General features: G+C 55.5%; 1 protein-coding gene across 1 annotated transcript in view; it reads right to left on the bottom strand.

Annotated features, from left to right (window-relative positions):
- Positions 1-18,275, bottom strand: part of AHNAK2 (AHNAK nucleoprotein 2) — a 75,112-nt gene continuing 56,837 nt past the window's right edge. The window contains 2 exon segments of the mRNA XM_032691292.1: positions 1-10,526; positions 11,001-18,275. Of these exon segments, the coding sequence (XP_032547183.1) occupies positions 993-10,526; positions 11,001-18,275 (16,809 nt within the window). The 3' untranslated portion in view covers positions 1-992.

An 18,275-nucleotide genomic window follows, 5' to 3' on the forward strand; every position in this document is an offset into this window, starting at 1 on the left:
TTATTATCCATATGGTGAGTTTATTGTGACTTTAATAATACAGACAGTGTTTTAATGGTACATGTGAAGGCTGTCACATATGCACTCTGTTTTCCATTGTGCCCTTGAGAGAAGCATTGATATAAACAAAGAAGCAAATAATTATATACACCTCCTTTCCCAGAAAATCTTTGAAGCAATTCCACCAGTGTGGCAGATCATTCTAAGCATTTAACTATCCCATAAATATATACATTAAAATTTATTTATCCACATTCTTATAATTATTCTTTGTAAGCATGTTTTATTCTGGTATCTTAAAAATGTGAATTAGTTACAAGTTTTTGGTCTTGAAATTATTCTGTTGGGTTTTGTTTTGGTATTTTTAAAATCTTTTAAGGCTAAATATGACCCACCACAATAATAAAAAAATCAGAAGAGAGGAAGAGGTAAAGTGTTAGTCTCTCTACACTAGTATTTAATTTTTATTTTATATTTTAAAATGTTCGTGGAATATACACACTACTTTAGCTGAAATAAAGAAAAACATTTTAATAAGAAAGCAAAAGTAGGTCAGAAAGGTCCAAAATCTAAAGAGGTAAATATAGTTCTTATAGTACTAGTTTATAACCCATTCCGGAAATAAACTGTTATCTAAACGTAGTTACATTGTGTGTATTGAGAAGCCTATTTAAAAAACCTTTTGCTATCACTGAGCCTTTCAATGGTTTACTTTCATGATTCAGGTATGTTTTTTCAGACTTTGTTCAAACTATGGGCTCCTCTTGTCATAATTCTTGCCTTTGGGGCAGATTTGAAGAAATCATTATTTTTATTAGTGCACAATATAGTACATCCATGTAATGAAAATTTACATATGGTAAATTCTGTTCAACTCTTTTTATTAACATCAGCTTTGGGTTTTAATTTTCAGTTACCAGAAAATTAAAAAAACATTTTTTCTGTGCATGTAGATGATTTTGTTTTCATTGAGTACTGAGAAAATACAACCTTCATTTGGTTATATCTCCATCAACATTAGATTTACTATCTTTTTCTTCCTCCAACAAGATTAGTTCAGTTCTTGCCAAAGATGTCACAATAGATGAGGCCCCATCAATTTCAACTTTTTCATCCCTTGTTGTTTCTTTAGGTGATAAGCTTTCTTGAGCATCAAAAAATACATCAGGTTTATCTGATGGGCTATCTTCATCTGAGATTCTTCCCTCTTTATGACCCATCTCTTCTTTTTCAACAGACTTAGCCTTTTTGGAAGGAGATGTGAAACCAAGCTTGGGAAATCTAAACCATCCAGTTTTTTCAGTTTGCTTAGAGAAATCATCTGATGTGTCAGCAGATTTCATATCTTCTGGATCTGATTTTTTTACTTCTGTTTTTACATCTGTGCTTGCTTCATCACCAGAAGATGAAAAGCCAATCCCTGGAAGCCAAAACTTGAATCTTCCAGGAGATCTTTTGCTATCAGTCTTTTCTTTCTCATTGGTTTTGTCTTTTTCTTCACCTTCCACGGCTTCAGCTACATTCTCATCTTTAGAGAGAGGACCTGAAGTTATTCGCTCTGGTGATTTATCAGGAAGACCCTCTTCAAGTTTACTGGAAGGCTTTGCTTCAGCAGCATACGTTTTTAACTTTGGCAAACTTATTTCTCCACTAAATTTTTCGGACTCATGATGTGGTTTGTCAGACAGTTTAAGCTCAGCACTGCCAGTTCTCTGTGCTGCTACTCCAAAGCTTTCCCCAGCACATGTAGATTTTTTCACTGATCCACCTTCCGTCGGAGATGGCTGCTGGACTAGCACTTCTAAGTCACTGTGTGATTCAGGCAACTTTGCCTTGAGCAATGAGAATCCCAATGTAGCAGTTTTGACTTTTGATGACAGAATCTCTGATTCTTTCAGTATTTCAGTAGTGTAAATCTCACACCTTTCAATAGCAACGTGTTCAGGTTCTACTTTCTCACTCACTTCTTGGCCTTCTATGTAAGACCAATGAATGTCCTGACCTGCATTTGAAAGGGAGGACTCTATGGTAGTTGTCATTTGTGCTGTTTTAATGTCAGGTTCAGTCAGCATCAAAATTTTGCTTTTTGCTTTTTGAATACTCCCCTCTAAAGCCCCTGGTGTTTCATCAGAGATAGCAGAGCTTGCTTCCAGTTGCACTATTTCAATATCAGAACTAGATCCCTTTGGATCTGTTGCCACTTTTGACACTAAAACATCAGTTTCAATTGGGAGAGTTTTAAAAGTGAATCTTGGTATTTTTAGTCTGGGAATTCTTACAATTACTTCTGGGCCACTTTCTGATTGGTCCACTGTTTCCCCTGTTATTCTGGCAGATGCTTCCATATAATCCAGAGCTGGACTTTTCAGGCCAACAGATCCTTCTGGTTTCTGTAACTGCATTTCTGCTGTGCCTATTTCACTTTTAGATATTGAATCAGCTCCTGACTTTGTAACACTGATATCACCTTCCAAACCCTTAATTTCTGAATGAAACATTCCAAACTTTGGAATCTTAAACTTGTATGCTTTAGTTTTACTTGTTTCTTCTCTATCTTCTACTTGCACTTCCATTCCTGCAGACACATCCTTTTCAACACTTTTCACTTGAAATTTCATTTCAGGATCTACTCTAGTAATTTTAACATTCGTCTTCACTCCTGGAACTTCTACTTTTAGATCTTCCAGCTTAGCAGTAACATAAGTACCATCTGCTGATCCCTTTGTTGTAGACCATTCACACATAGTCCTTTTTAACTGACTTTCTTCACTGTCTTTTCCTATAATTTTCACCTCACCCTTTATCTTTCCTTTTTTAATTGCTGCCTCTTTATTTGGAATATCAAGCTCTTCCTTTGGAAGTCTAACATCTGTTTTCTCCTGTATTGCATCCAGAGTAATTTCAGCTGATGATGGTTTGCATCCTACTCCTGAAGTCTCTAACTTAGTGGAACTTTCTACCTCTGGAACCTCCATATCCTGTGGTTTGACTTTATGCTCTTGAAAAGTCAGAGTGCCTGTAGAAAACCTATTTGTTAAACTGTTGTCTTTGCCAGTTTCTGAAGCACTTAGGTATGATTTAGGCAATTCTGCTGCAGATACTGTGAATTCTGAAGTATGCATTTTTTGTCCTTCAGCACCACGCTTAACTATGTCTGCATAAGTTTCAGTTTTTGGAATATTCACTCTACTATCTGTTCTTTCTGTGGACAATGAAATATCTCCTTCCATCTTCGACAAGCTAACATCAGAACTCCTCACAGAATCTTCAATTTTTTTAATCCCTGCTTCTCCAATAGTAATTTCAGCAACTGCATGTGGTAATGAGAAGGTATTTTCAGGAATACTTGTTTCAGTTTGTAGTTTTGCAGAGGGAATGCTCGCCTGAGCTTTTTCCGTACTTTCAATATCAGCATCACATTTTTTTTCCTTTAAGGATGTCCTGCCAAATGCAGGTATTCTGAATTTTGGCATTTTAAACCATCCCTGATGTTCTTCAGTCCGAACTTCTTCATCTTTTATTTCATGTTCTTTAAATTTGATTTCTTTGTCCTCAAGACTCTCAATAACTCTCTCTGTCCTTGGTTTAGACACTGACTGGAGGCTTACGTCTACTTTTGGAGCTTCAATGACACCAGTCAGATCTTCGGGTGTTTTTATTTTACAAACAACTACTCCAGGATCTGATATATCAGATATAAGTTCTGATGCTGGAACTCCCACAGCAATGTCAGCAATTTTTAGCTGGGGTTGCTCAGCTTCTATTTTTGGAGAGGTGATCTCTGCCTCTGGGCATTTCCCTTTTGTTAGGGAGATTCCAAACTTTGGTTTCTGGAATTTGGGCATTTTAATCTTCCCTTCAGGACCTTCTAATTTCACTTTTCTTCCATCCACAACTGATGATCTTTCTATTACTATTTCAGGGCTCTTCAGTTCAACTGAAGCTTCTCCTTTGGGGAACTTAATACCTGTTTTTTGAATATTACATTCATTGGTAGAGCTTGACTTTAGGTCAATCTGTTGAAAACTCCCCTCTGAGGGAGTTAGAGCAGCATCAATCTTTGCTGAGCTGATTCCCATTTCATTCTGAGAGACTTCAGTTTCTATTTTGGAAAACTCCAAAGTGTGGAACTTAACATCAGCCACTTTTATGCTTATTTGTGCCCCTTCTTCAGTCCTTTCAGAATGACTTCTTTCTATATCAGGTATCTGAATTGAATCATCACCCTCTCTTTCCATTTTAAGAAGAGCACCATCAACTTCAACTTTTGACGAATGAGACTGAGATTTTGGAACCTTGATCTTGGACAGTGAAATTTTAGGCATGACAAATTGAGGCTTTTTAATTGGACTTTTTTGTTCAACTTTTCCTGTAGATATTTCCAGATCAAGGGTTGTTCCACTACCTTCATCATCCATTCCACTTCCTCTCACTTCTGTATCTATTCTGCTTGGCATTACAGCAAGCTTTTGGTCTTCCAGATTTGCTCCAGAATCGGGTTTAACACTTGCTTCCTTCTTTGGTGACCAACTGAAGGATGGAAGTTTGAATTTTGGCATTTTGAAATGTCCTTCTTTCTCTTCTCCATCTCCATCTGGCTTTATTTCCCCTTTGATTTTTAGTGCTGCATCTGAATCTTGAATATCACTGTCTGGTTTTGGAATAGAAATGTCATCTGAACGGAGGTGAACATCAGACTCTGATGCCTTACTGTCAGTTTTGGCCATTTTGACTTGAGGGCTGTAAGTCTCTGTTCCTGTGCCACATTCCACCTCCAAGTTTGGTCCTTCAACAACAATGTCAGATATTTCTACTGTTGCTTTTAGCTGGGAAACCTTGACTTCTGATTTGGATTGGCTGACCTCCTTTTCTGGCCCTTTCCCTTTAGAAAGTGTAATTCCCAACTTTGGCATTTGGAATTTAGACATTTTTGTTTTCCCTTCAGGACCTTCAGCTTTTATTTCTACATCACTCACAGCAATTTCACTTGATGTTCTTTCAACACTTGCGTCAGGACTCTTTATCTCAAGTGAACCTTCAGTTACCATCCTAATATCTGAGGTGGAGAGGCTGGCATTAGCAGCAGCTGATTTCAATTTTAGATCATCTTCTTCACACATACGAAGTATGACTTCACCTGTAGGCCTGCTAATATCCATGTCTATTTCGGGAGCTTTGACTTCTGGTTTGGAAAATTCCGAAGTTGGGACCGTAACTTTTGGCATTTTTATGCTCATTCCAGCCCCTTCCCCACTAATCTCTTTCTCAGATTTCTGTACTGAAATACCATCTTTTTCTTGTTTGGGACCACAGATATCAGTTTCCAGTACAGGCAGAGAGACTTGGACTTTCTGACCCTTAATTTTAGGGAATGAGATCTTTGGCATGGTAAATTGGGACTTCTTGTTTCTGATCTTTTCACCATCTTTTTCTATAGATGTGTCAAGTTCTACATGAACGTATTGATTCTCAGGAGTAGGAAAAGTTAATTCAGAGTCTTTGTCTCCAGATAAAGTACACAAAGGGGGTTCTTCCAGATGTTTTTCAACCTGAGATGGAACAATAGCTTCTTTCTTTGGAGACCAACGAAATGAAGGCAGTTTGAATTTTGACGATTTAGATTTGTTTTCTTTCCCCTCAGTATCCTTCTCTCCTGAAATTACTTCCTGGTCTGCCTTGCAGTCTAAATCTGTGCCATGGATTTCTCCTGATTTTGGCATGGTAACTTCTATTTGTGAGAGACTGGGATCCAGTACTGGTGCATCCAGAACAACTTCAAGTGAAGGCTTGTGCAACTTTACACCTAACTTGACATCAGAGATCACAGTTGGTTTTCCAGTATCAGGATCAGTCATATCAGATGTTATCCTTGCCTTGGAAATTTCAGATTCCACTTTGAAATCAATGTCACTTTCTGATGCTTTACCCTTAGATCGAATTCCAAATTTTGGTTTTCTAAACTTAGGAATTTTAACTGTAATATCTGTGTCACCCAAAGATATTTCAGCAGCTCTTGTTTTAACTTCTGGCTTAAGACCTTCTTGCTCCACAGAACCATCTTCATTTAAAATTTCAAAATCTGAAAAATTTTCATCTGCAAGAGATGGTACTTTTGATTCAGATTCCGTTAGATTAACTTGGTATTTAGTAAGTGTAATATCCTTTTTTTGAAATGAGGACTCAGGGTCACTTCCAGATGAACTCAAATCAACCTTGGAGAAACCCAAGCTAGGAATTCTGAACCTAGTATTTTTAGATACAATATCTCCCTTTAAGTCAGGCAAAGGCTTAGATGCGACACTACCTGAAAGAACAGTAGGAGTATCCTCTGTTACAGAACAACTAAGAGATTCTGACATTGAAACATCAGCTCTGGATTTACTTTCTCCATGAGGTTTGGAACTTTTAGAAACAGAAACTTTCTGCATTCTAAAAAGAGAACTTTGAGATTTACCCATCTCGTCCTCTATAAAAGACAAGGAATCAAGAGGAACTTCAGAAGCAGGTACATGGATCTCAGCCCCAGGCAGGGTAATGTCCACCTCGGTGGCTCCCGAGGGCACCGTCACTTGGGGCTCCTTGAGGCTGACGTCCACCTCGGCGGCCACGCTGCCCTTGGCCTCTCTGCTGCTGGACCAGCCAAAGGAAGGCATGCCGAACTTGGGCATCTTGAACTTGCCGTCTTTGGTCTTGGCGGCCTCCTTCTCTGGGGCTTTTGCTTCCCCTTCCAGGCTGAGGGTCGCCTCGGGCGCCTGCACGTCAACGCTGGCCTTGGGAAGGGTGACGTCGACGGAGGGCACGCTGATGTCCACCTTGGGAGCCTTGATGTCAGCTTTGGGCATTTTCAGGGAGGGCTTCTCCAGCTTCCAGCCGGCCCCTTCGATTTTGGCGCCGGGGACGTCGGCTTTGAGGCTCAGGCCGGGGCCCTCTCCTGCGGCCGTCACGGTGGCGGAGGGGAGCTCGACCTCTGCGCTGGGCAGGCTGACCTCGGGCCCTTCCGCTTTGGGGGAGGACACTCCAAATTTGGGCTTGTCGAACTTGGGCATCTTAAACTTCCCTTTCAGGCCCGAGGCTTCCAGTTTGGCCCCGTCGAGCGAGACTTCAGCGGAGGGTGCTTTGAGGTCTATGTCGGGTGCCTGGAGCTCAAGGGAGCCTTCGACGGAGGGCAACTTGATGTCGGGGGCCGCGATGCTGACGTCGGCGGCGCCGGCCTTGAGCTCTGCCTGCGGGAGGCTGACGTCGGCCTCCACTTTGGGAGCCTTGACGGTGGGCTTGGAGAAGACCACGCTGGGCACCTTGACTTTGGGCATGTGTATTTTCATGCCGCCGCCCTCAACTTTGCCGGCTGCCACCTCCAGGCCGCCTTCGGCCTCGGGGCCCTGCAGGGCGACTTCGCCCTCCTGGCCTTTGGGCAGCGAGACCTCGGCCTTTGGCAGGCTGACCTGCGCGTGGGGAGCTTTGACCTTGGGCAGCTTGACGCTGGGCATCTTGACGTCGGGCATCTTGATGTCGGGCATCTTGAATCGACCCTTCTCGCCCTCTCCTGTGGCGGCCGCCTCCAGCGTCACCTCCACGCCGGGAGCTTGGATCTCGGCGCCGGGCAGGCTCACCTCCACTTCGGCGGCTCCCGAGGGCAGCGTCACCTGGGGCTCCTTGAGGCTGATGTCCACCTCAGTGGCTCCCGAGGGCACCGTCACTTGGGGCTCCTTGAGGCTGACGTCCACCTCGGCGGCCACGCTGCCCTTGGCCTCTCTGCTGCTGGACCAGCCAAAGGAAGGCATGCCGAACTTGGGCATCTTGAACTTGCCGTCTTTGGTCTTGGCGGCCTCCTTCTCTGGGGCTTTTGCTTCCCCTTCCAGGCTGAGGGTCGCCTCGGGCGCCTGCACGTCAACGCTGGCCTTGGGAAGGGTGACGTCGACGGAGGGCACGCTGATGTCCACCTTGGGAGCCTTGATGTCAGCTTTGGGCATTTTCAGGGAGGGCTTCTCCAGCTTCCAGCCGGCCCCTTCGATTTTGGCGCCGGGGACGTCGGCTTTGAGGCTCAGGCCGGGGCCCTCTCCTGCGGCCGTCACGGTGGCGGAGGGGAGCTCGACCTCTGCGCTGGACAGGCTGACCTCGGGCCCTTCCGCTTTGGGGGAGGACACTCCAAATTTGGGCTTGTCGAACTTGGGCATCTTAAGCTTCCCTTTCAGGCCCGAGGCTTCCAGTTTGGCCCCGTCGAGCGAGACTTCAGCGGAGGCTGCTTTGAGGTCTATGTCGGGCGCCTGGAGCTCGAGGGAGCCTTCGACGGAGGGCAACTTGATGTCGGGGGCCGCGATGCTGACGTCGGCGGCGCCGGCCTTGAGCTCTGCCTGCGGGAGGCTGACGTCGGCCTCCACTTTGGGAGCCTTGACGGTGGGCTTGGAGAAGACCACGCTGGGCACCTTGACTTTGGGCATGTGTATTTTCATGCCGCCGCCCTCAACTTTGCCGGCTGCCACCTCCAGGCCGCCTTCGGCCTCGGGGCCCTGCAGGGCGACTTCGCCCTCCTGGCCTTTGGGCAGCGAGACCTCGGCCTTTGGCAGGCTGACCTGCGCGTGGGGAGCTTTGACCTTGGGCAGCTTGACGCTGGGCATCTTGACGTCGGGCATCTTGATGTCGGGCATCTTGAATCGACCCTTCTCGCCCTCTCCTGTGGCGGCCGCCTCCAGCGTCACCTCCACGCCGGGCGCTTGGATCTCGGCGCCGGGCAGGCTCACCTCCACTTCGGCGGCTCCCGAGGGCAGCGTCACCTGGGGTTCCTTGAGGCTGATGTCCACCTCGGTGGCTCCCGAGGGCACCGTCACTTGGGGCTCCTTGAGGCTGACGTCCACCTCGGCGGCCACGCTGCCCTTGGCCTCTCTGCTGCTGGACCAGCCAAAGGAAGGCATGCCGAACTTGGGCATCTTGAACTTGCCGTCTTTGGTCTTGGCGGCCTCCTTCTCTGGGGCTTTTGCTTCCCCTTCCAGGCTGAGGGTCGCCTCGGGCGCCTGCACGTCAACGCTGGCCTTGGGAAGGGTGACGTCGACGGAGGGCACGCTGATGTCCACCTTGGGAGCCTTGATGTCAGCTTTGGGCATTTTCAGGGAGGGCTTCTCCAGCTTCCAGCCGGCCCCTTCGATTTTGGCGCCGGGGACGTCGGCTTTGAGGCTCAGGCCGGGGCCCTCTCCTGCGGCCATCACGGTGGCGGAGGGGAGCTCGACCTCTGCGCTGGACAGGCTGACCTCGGGCCCTTCCGCTTTGGGGGAGGACACTCCAAATTTGGGCTTGTCGAACTTGGGCATCTTAAGCTTCCCTTTCAGGCCCGAGGCTTCCAGTTTGGCCCCGTCGAGCGAGACTTCAGCGGAGGGTGCTTTGAGGTCTATGTCGGGCGCCTGGAGCTCGAGGGAGCCTTCGACGGAGGGCAACTTGATGTCGGGGGCCGCGATGCTGACGTCGGCGGCGCCGGCCTTGAGCTCTGCCTGCTGGAGGCTGACGTCGGCCTCCACTTTGGGAGCCTTGACGGTGGGCTTGGAGAAGACCACGCTGGGCACCTTGACTTTGGGCATGTGTATTTTCATGCCGCCGCCCTCAACTTTGCCGGCTGCCACCTCCAGGCCGCCTTCGGCCTCGGGGCCCTGCAGGGCGACTTCGCCCTCCTGGCCTTTGGGCAGCGAGACCTCGGCCTTTGGCAGGCTGACCTGCGCGTGGGGAGCTTTGACCTTGGGCAGCTTGACGCTGGGCATCTTGACATCGGGCATCTTGATGTCGGGCATCTTGAATCGACCCTTCTCGCCCTCTCCTGTGGCGGCCGCCTCCAGCGTCACCTCCACGCCGGGCGCTTGGATCTCGGCGCCGGGCAGGCTCACCTCCACTTCGGCGGCTCCCGAGGGCAGCGTCACCTGGGGTTCCTTGAGGCTGATGTCCACCTCGGTGGCTCCCGAGGGCACCGTCACTTGGGGCTCCTTGAGGCTGACGTCCACCTCGGCGGCCACGCTGCCCTTGGCCTCTCTGCTGCTGGACCAGCCAAAGGAAGGCATGCCGAACTTGGGCATCTTGAACTTGCCGTCTTTGGTCTTGGCGGCCTCCTTCTCTGGGGCTTTTGCTTCCCCTTCCAGGCTGAGGGTCGCCTCGGGCGCCTGCACGTCAACGCTGGCCTTGGGAAGGGTGACGTCGACGGAGGGCACGCTGATGTCCACCTTGGGAGCCTTGATGTCAGCTTTGGGCATTTTCAGGGAGGGCTTCTCCAGCTTCCAGCCGGCCCCTTCGATTTTGGCGCCGGGGACGTCGGCTTTGAGGCTCAGGCCGGGGCCCTCTCCTGCGGCCGTCACGGTGGCGGAGGGCAGCTCGACCTCTGCGCTGGGCAGGCTGACCTCGGGCCCTTCCGCTTTGGGGGAGGACACTCCAAATTTGGGCTTGTCGAACTTGGGCATCTTAAACTTCCCTTTCAGGCCCGAGGCTTCCAGTTTGGCCCCGTCGAGCGAGACTTCAGCGGAGGGTGCTTTGAGGTCTATGTCGGGTGCCTGGAGCTCAAGGGAGCCTTCGACGGAGGGCAACTTGATGTCGGGGGCCGCGATGCTGACGTCGGCGGCGCCGGCCTTGAGCACTGCCTGCGGGAGGCTGACGTCGGCCTCCACTTTGGGAGCCTTGACGGTGGGCTTGGAGAAGACCACGCTGGGCACCTTGACTTTGGGCATGTGTATTTTCATGCCGCCGCCCTCAACTTTGCCGGCTGCCACCTCCAGGCCGCCTTCGGCCTCGGGGCCCTGCAGGGCGACTTCGCCCTCCTGGCCTTTGGGCAGCGAGACCTCGGCCTTTGGCAGGCTGACCTGCGCGTGGGGAGCTTTGACCTTGGGCAGCTTGACGCTGGGCATCTTGACGTCGGGCATCTTGATGTCGGGCATCTTGAATCGACCCTTCTCGCCCTCTCCTGTGGCGGCCGCCTCCAGCGTCACCTCCACGCCGGGAGCTTGGATCTCGGCGCCGGACAGGCTCACCTCCACTTCGGCGGCTCCCGAGGGCAGCGTCACCTGGGGCTCCTTGAGGCTGATGTCCACCTCAGTGGCTCCCGAGGGCACCGTCACTTGGGGCTCCTTGAGGCTGACGTCCACCTCGGCGGCCACGCTGCCCTTGGCCTCTCTGCTGCTGGACCAGCCAAAGGAAGGCATGCCGAACTTGGGCATCTTGAACTTGCCGTCTTTGGTCTTGGCGGCCTCCTTCTCTGGGGCTTTTGCTTCCCCTTCCAGGCTGAGGGTCGCCTCGGGCGCCTGCACGTCAACGCTGGCCTTGGGAAGGGTGACGTCGACGGAGGGCACGCTGATGTCCACCTTGGGAGCCTTGATGTCAGCTTTGGGCATTTTCAGGGAGGGCTTCTCCAGCTTCCAGCCGGCCCCTTCGATTTTGGCGCCGGGGACGTCGGCTTTGAGGCTCAGGCCGGGGCCCTCTCCTGCGGCCGTCACGGTGGCGGAGGGGAGCTCGACCTCTGCGCTGGGCAGGCTGACCTCGGGCCCTTCCGCTTTGGGGGAGGACACTCCAAATTTGGGCTTGTCGAACTTGGGCATCTTAAGCTTCCCTTTCAGGCCCGAGGCTTCCAGTTTGGCCCCGTCGAGCGAGACTTCAGCGGAGGGTGCTTTGAGGTCTATGTCGGGCGCCTGGAGCTCGAGGGAGCCTTCGACGGAGGGCAACTTGATGTCGGGGGCCGCGATGCTGACGTCGGCGGCGCCGGCCTTGAGCTCTGCCTGCGGGAGGCTGACGTCGGCCTCCACTTTGGGAGCCTTGACGGTGGGCTTGGAGAAGACCACGCTGGGCACCTTGACTTTGGGCATGTGTATTTTCATGCCGCCGCCCTCAACTTTGCCGGCTGCCACCTCCAGGCCGCCTTCGGCCTCGGGGCCCTGCAGGGCGACTTTGCCCTCCTGGCCTTTGGGCAGCGAGACCTCGGCCTTTGGCAGGCTGACCTGCGCGTGGGGAGCTTTGACCTTGGGCAGCTTGACGCTGGGCATCTTGACGTCGGGCATCTTGATGTCGGGCATCTTGAATCGACCCTTCTCGCCCTCTCCTGTGGCGGCCGCCTCCAGCGTCACCTCCACGCCGGGCGCTTGGATCTTGGCGCCGGGCAGGCTCACCTCCACTTCGGCGGCTCCCGAGGGCAGCGTCACCTGGGGTTCCTTGAGGCTGATGTCCACCTCGGTGGCTCCCGAGGGCACCGTCACTTGGGGCTCCTTGAGGCTGACGTCCACCTCGGCGGCCACGCTGCCCTTGGCCTCTCTGCTGCTGGACCAGCCAAAGGAAGGCATGCCGAACTTGGGCATCTTGAACTTGCCGTCTTTGGTCTTGGCGGCCTCCTTCTCTGGGGCTTTTGCTTCCCCTTCCAGGCTGAGGGTCGCCTCGGGCGCCTGCACGTCAACGCTGGCCTTGGGAAGGGTGACGTCGACGGAGGGCACGCTGATGTCCACCTTGGGAGCCTTGATGTCAGCTTTGGGCATTTTCAGGGAGGGCTTCTCCAGCTTCCAGCCGGCCCCTTCGATTTTGGCGCCGGGGACGTCGGCTTTGAGGTTCAGGCCGGGGCCCTCTCCTGCGGCCGTCACGGTGGCGGAGGGGAGCTCGACCTCTGCGCTGGACAGGCTGACCTCGGGCCCTTCCGCTTTGGGGGAGGACACTCCAAATTTGGGCTTGTCGAACTTGGGCATCTTAAGCTTCCCTTTCAGGCCCGAGGCTTCCAGTTTGGCCCCGTCGAGCGAGACTTCAGCGGAGGGTGCTTTGAGGTCTATGTCGGGCGCCTGGAGCTCGAGGGAGCCTTCGACGGAGGGCAACTTGATGTCGGGGGCCGCGATGCTGACGTCGGCGGCGCCGGCCTTGAGCTCTGCCTGCGGGAGGCTGACGTCGGCCTCCACTTTGGGAGCCTTGACGGTGGGCTTGGAGAAGACCACGCTGGGCACCTTGACTTTGGGCATGTGTATTTTCATGCCGCCGCCCTCAACTTTGCCGGCTGCCACCTCCAGGCCGCCTTCGGCCTCGGGGCCCTGCAGGGCGACTTCGCCCTCCTGGCCTTTGGGCAGCGAGACCTCGGCCTTTGGCAGGCTGACCTGCGCGTGGGGAGCTTTGACCTTGGGCAGCTTGACGCTGGGCATCTTGACGTCGGGCATCTTGATGTCGGGCATCTTGAATCGACCCTTCTCGCCCTCTCCTGTGGCGGCCGCCTCCAGCGTCACCTCCACGCCGGGCGCTTGGATCTCGGCGCCGGGCAGGCTCACCTCCACTTCGGCGGCTCCCGAGGGCAGCGTCACCTGGGGTTCCTTGAGGCTGATGTCCACCTCGGTGGCTCCCGAGGGCACCGTCACTTGGGGCTCCTTGAGGCTGACGTCCACCTCGGCGGCCACGCTGCCCTTGGCCTCTCTGCTGCTGGACCAGCCAAAGGAAGGCATGCCGAACTTGGGCATCTTGAACTTGCCGTCTTTGGTCTTGGCGGCCTCCTTCTCTGGGGCTTTTGCTTCCCCTTCCAGGCTGAGGGTCGCCTCGGGCGCCTGCACGTCAACGCTGGCCTTGGGAAGGGTGACGTCGACGGAGGGCACGCTGATGTCCACCTTGGGAGCCTTGATGTCAGCTTTGGGCATTTTCAGGGAGGGCTTCTCCAGCTTCCAGCCGGCCCCTTCGATTTTGGCGCCGGGGACGTCGGCTTTGAGGCTCAGGCCGGGGCCCTCTCCTGCGGCCGTCACGGTGGCGGAGGGGAGCTCGACCTCTGCGCTGGACAGGCTGACCTCGGGCCCTTCCGCTTTGGGGGAGGACACTCCAAATTTGGGCTTGTCGAACTTGGGCATCTTAAGCTTCCCTTTCAGGCCCGAGGCTTCCAGTTTGGCCCCGTCGAGCGAGACTTCAGCGGAGGGTGCTTTGAGGTCTATGTCGGGCGCCTGGAGCTCGAGGGAGCCTTCGACGGAGGGCAACTTGATGTCGGGGGCCGCGATGCTGACGTCGGCGGCGCCGGCCTTGAGCTCTGCCTGCGGGAGGCTGACGTCGGCCTCCACTTTGGGAGCCTTGACGGTGGGCTTGGAGAAGACCACGCTGGGCACCTTGACTTTGGGCATGTGTATTTTCATGCCGCCGCCCTCAACTTTGCCGGCTGCCACCTCCAGGCCGCCTTCGGCCTCGGGGCCCTGCAGGGCGACTTCGCCCTCCTGGCCTTTGGGCAGCGAGACCTCGGCCTTTGGCAGGCTGACCTGCGCGTGGGGAGCTTTGACCTTGGGCAGCTTGACGCTGGGCATCTTGACGTCGGGCATCTTGATGTCGGGCATCTTGAATCGACCCTTCTCGCCCTCTCCTGTGGCGGCCGCCTCCAGCGTCACCTCCACGCCGGGCGCTTGGATCTCGGCGCCGGGCAGGCTCACCTCCACTTCGGCGGCTCCCGAGGGCAGCGTCACCTGGGGTTCCTTGAGGCTGATGTCCACCTCGGTGGCTCCCGAGGGCACCGTCACTTGGGGCTCCTTGAGGCTGACGTCCACCTCGGCGGCCACGCTGCCCTTGGCCTCTCTGCTGCTGGACCAGCCAAAGGAAGGCATGCCGAACTTGGGCATCTTGAACTTGCCGTCTTTGGTCTTGGCGGCCTCCTTCTCTGGGGCTTTTGCTTCCCCTTCCAGGCTGAGGGTCGCCTCGGGCGCCTGCACGTCAACGCTGGCCTTGGGAAGGGTGACGTCGACGGAGGGCACGCTGATGTCCACCTTGGGAGCCTTGATGTCAGCTTTGGGCATTTTCAGGGAGGGCTTCTCCAGCTTCCAGCCGGCCCCTTCGATTTTGGCGCCGGGGACGTCGGCTTTGAGGCTCAGGCCGGGGCCCTCTCCTGCGGCCGTCACGGTGGCGGAGGGGAGCTCGACCTCTGCGCTGGGCAGGCTGACCTCGGGCCCTTCCGCTTTGGGGGAGGACACTCCAAATTTGGGCTTGTCGAACTTGGGCAGCTTAAGCTTCCCTTTCAGGCCCGAGGCTTCCAGTTTGGCCCCGTCGAGCGAGACTTCAGCGGAGGGTGCTTTGAGGTCTATGTCGGGCGCCTGGAGCTCGAGGGAGCCTTCGACGGAGGGCAACTTGATGTCGGGGGCCGCGATGCTGACGTCGGCGGCGCCGGCCTTGAGCTCTGCCTGCGGGAGGCTGACGTCGGCCTCCACTTTGGGAGCCTTGACGGTGGGCTTGGAGAAGACCACGCTGGGCACCTTGACTTTGGGCATGTGTATTTTCATGCCGCCGCCCTCAACTTTGCCGGCTGCCACCTCCAGGCCGCCTTCGGCCTCGGGGCCCTGCAGGGCGACTTCGCCCTCCTGGCCTTTGGGCAGCGAGACCTCGGCCTTTGGCAGGCTGACCTGCGCGTGGGGAGCTTTGACCTTGGGCAGCTTGACGCTGGGCATCTTGACGTCGGGCATCTTGATGTCGGGCATCTTGAATCGACCCTTCTCGCCCTCTCCTGTGGCGGCCGCCTCCAGCGTCACCTCCACGCCGGGCGCTTGGATCTCGGCGCCGGGCAGGCTCACCTCCACTTCGGCGGCTCCCGAGGGCAGCGTCACCTGGGGTTCCTTGAGGCTGATGTCCACCTCGGTGGCTCCCGAGGGCACCGTCACTTGGGGCTCCTTGAGGCTGACGTCCACCTCGGCGGCCACGCTGCCCTTGGCCTCTCTGCTGCTGGACCAGCCAAAGGAAGGCATGCCGAACTTGGGCATCTTGAACTTGCCGTCTTTGGTCTTGGCGGCCTCCTTCTCTGGGGCTTTTGCTTCCCCTTCCAGGCTGAGGGTCGCCTCGGGCGCCTGCACGTCAACGCTGGCCTTGGGAAGGGTGACGTCGACGGAGGGCACGCTGATGTCCACCTTGGGAGCCTTGATGTCAGCTTTGGGCATTTTCAGGGAGGGCTTCTCCAGCTTCCAGCCGGCCCCTTCGATTTTGGCGCCGGGGACGTCGGCTTTGAGGCTCAGGCCGGGGCCCTCTCCTGCGGCCGTCACGGTGGCGGAGGGGAGCTCGACCTCTGCGCTGGGCAGGCTGACCTCGGGCCCTTCCGCTTTGGGGGAGGACACTCCAAATTTGGGCTTGTCGAACTTGGGCATCTTAAGCTTCCCTTTCAGGCCCGAGGCTTCCAGTTTGGCCCCGTCGAGCGAGACTTCAGCGGAGGGTGCTTTGAGGTCTATGTCGGGCGCCTGGAGCTCGAGGGAGCCTTCGACGGAGGGCAACTTGATGTCGGGGGCCGCGATGCTGACGTCGGCGGCGCCGGCCTTGAGCTCTGCCTGCGGGAGGCTGACGTCGGCCTCCACTTTGGGAGCCTTGACGGTGGGCTTGGAGAAGACCACGCTGGGCACCTTGACTTTGGGCATGTGTATTTTCATGCCGCCGCCCTCAACTTTGCCGGCTGCCACCTCCAGGCCGCCTTCGGCCTCGGGGCCCTGCAGGGCGACTTCGCCCTCCTGGCCTTTGGGCAGCGAGACCTCGGCCTTTGGCAGGCTGACCTGCGCGTGGGGAGCTTTGACCTTGGGCAGCTTGACGCTGGGCATCTTGACGTCGGGCATCTTGATGTCGGGCATCTTGAATCGACCCTTCTCGCCCTCTCCTGTGGCGGCCGCCTCCAGCGTCACCTCCACGCCGGGCGCTTGGATCTCGGCGCCGGGCAGGCTCACCTCCACTTCGGCGGCTCCCGAGGGCAGCGTCACCTGGGGCTCCTTGAGGCTGATGTCCACCTCGGTGGCTCCCGAGGGCACCGTCACTTGGGGCTCCTTGAGGCTGACGTCCACCTCGGCGGCCACGCTGCCCTTGGCCTCTCTGCTGCTGGACCAGCCAAAGGAAGGCATGCCGAACTTGGGCATCTTGAACTTGCCGTCTTTGGTCTTGGCGGCCTCCTTCTCTGGGGCTTTTGCTTCCCCTTCCAGGCTGAGGGTCGCCTCGGGCGCCTGCACGTCAACGCTGGCCTTGGGAAGGGTGACGTCGACGGAGGGCACGCTGATGTCCACCTTGGGAGCCTTGATGTCAGCTTTGGGCATTTTCAGGGAGGGCTTCTCCAGCTTCCAGCCGGCCCCTTCGATTTTGGCGCCGGGGACGTCGGCTTTGAGGCTCAGGCCGGGGCCCTCTCCTGCGGCCGTCACGGTGGCGGAGGGGAGCTCGACCTCTGCGCTGGGCAGGCTGACCTCGGGCCCTTCCGCTTTGGGGGAGGACACTCCAAATTTGGGCTTGTCGAACTTGGGCATCTTAAGCTTCCCTTTCAGGCCCGAGGCTTCCAGTTTGGCCCCGTCGAGCGAGACTTCAGCGGAGGCTGCTTTGAGGTCTATGTCGGGCGCCTGGAGCTCGAGGGAGCCTTCGACGGAGGGCAACTTGATGTCGGGGGCCGCGATGCTGACGTCGGCGGCGCCGGCCTTGAGCTCTGCCTGCGGGAGGCTGACGTCGGCCTCCACTTTGGGAGCCTTGACGGTGGGCTTGGAGAAGACCACGCTGGGCACCTTGACTTTGGGCATGTGTATTTTCATGCCGCCGCCCTCAACTTTGCCGGCTGCCACCTCCAGGCCGCCTTCGGCCTCGGGGCCCTGCAGGGCGACTTCGCCCTCCTGGCCTTTGGGCAGCGAGACCTCGGCCTTTGGCAGGCTGACCTGCGCGTGGGGAGCTTTGACCTTGGGCAGCTTGACGCTGGGCATCTTGACGTCGGGCATCTTGATGTCGGGCATCTTGAATCGACCCTTCTCGCCCTCTCCTGTGGCGGCCGCCTCCAGCGTCACCTCCACGCCGGGCGCTTGGATCTCGGCGCCGGGCAGGCTCACCTCCACTTCGGCGGCTCCCGAGGGCAGCGTCACCTGGGGCTCCTTGAGGCTGATGTCCACCTCGGTGGCTCCCGAGGGCACCGTCACTTGGGGCTCCTTGAGGCTGACGTCCACCTCGGCGGCCACGCTGCCCTTGGCCTCTCTGCTGCTGGACCAGCCAAAGGAAGGCATGCCGAACTTGGGCATCTTGAACTTGCCGTCTTTGGTCTTGGCGGCCTCCTTCTCTGGGGTTTTTGCTTCCCCTTCCAGGCTGAGGGTCGCCTCGGGCGCCTGCACGTCAACGCTGGCCTTGGGAAGTGTGACGTCAACGGAGGGCACGCTAATGTCCACCTTGGGAGCCTTGATGTCAGCTTTGGGCATTTTCAGGGAGGGCTTCTCCAGCTTCCAGCCGGCCCCTTCGATTTTGGCGCCGGGGACGTCGGCTTTGAGGCTCAGGCCGGGGCCCTCTCCTGCGGCCGTCACGGTGGCGGAGGGGAGCTCGACCTCTGCGCTGGGCAGGCTGACCTCGGGCCC

The sequence above is a fragment of the Chiroxiphia lanceolata genome, chromosome 6, assembly GCF_009829145.1.
Source record: "Chiroxiphia lanceolata isolate bChiLan1 chromosome 6, bChiLan1.pri, whole genome shotgun sequence".
NCBI lineage: Eukaryota > Metazoa > Chordata > Aves > Passeriformes > Pipridae > Chiroxiphia > Chiroxiphia lanceolata.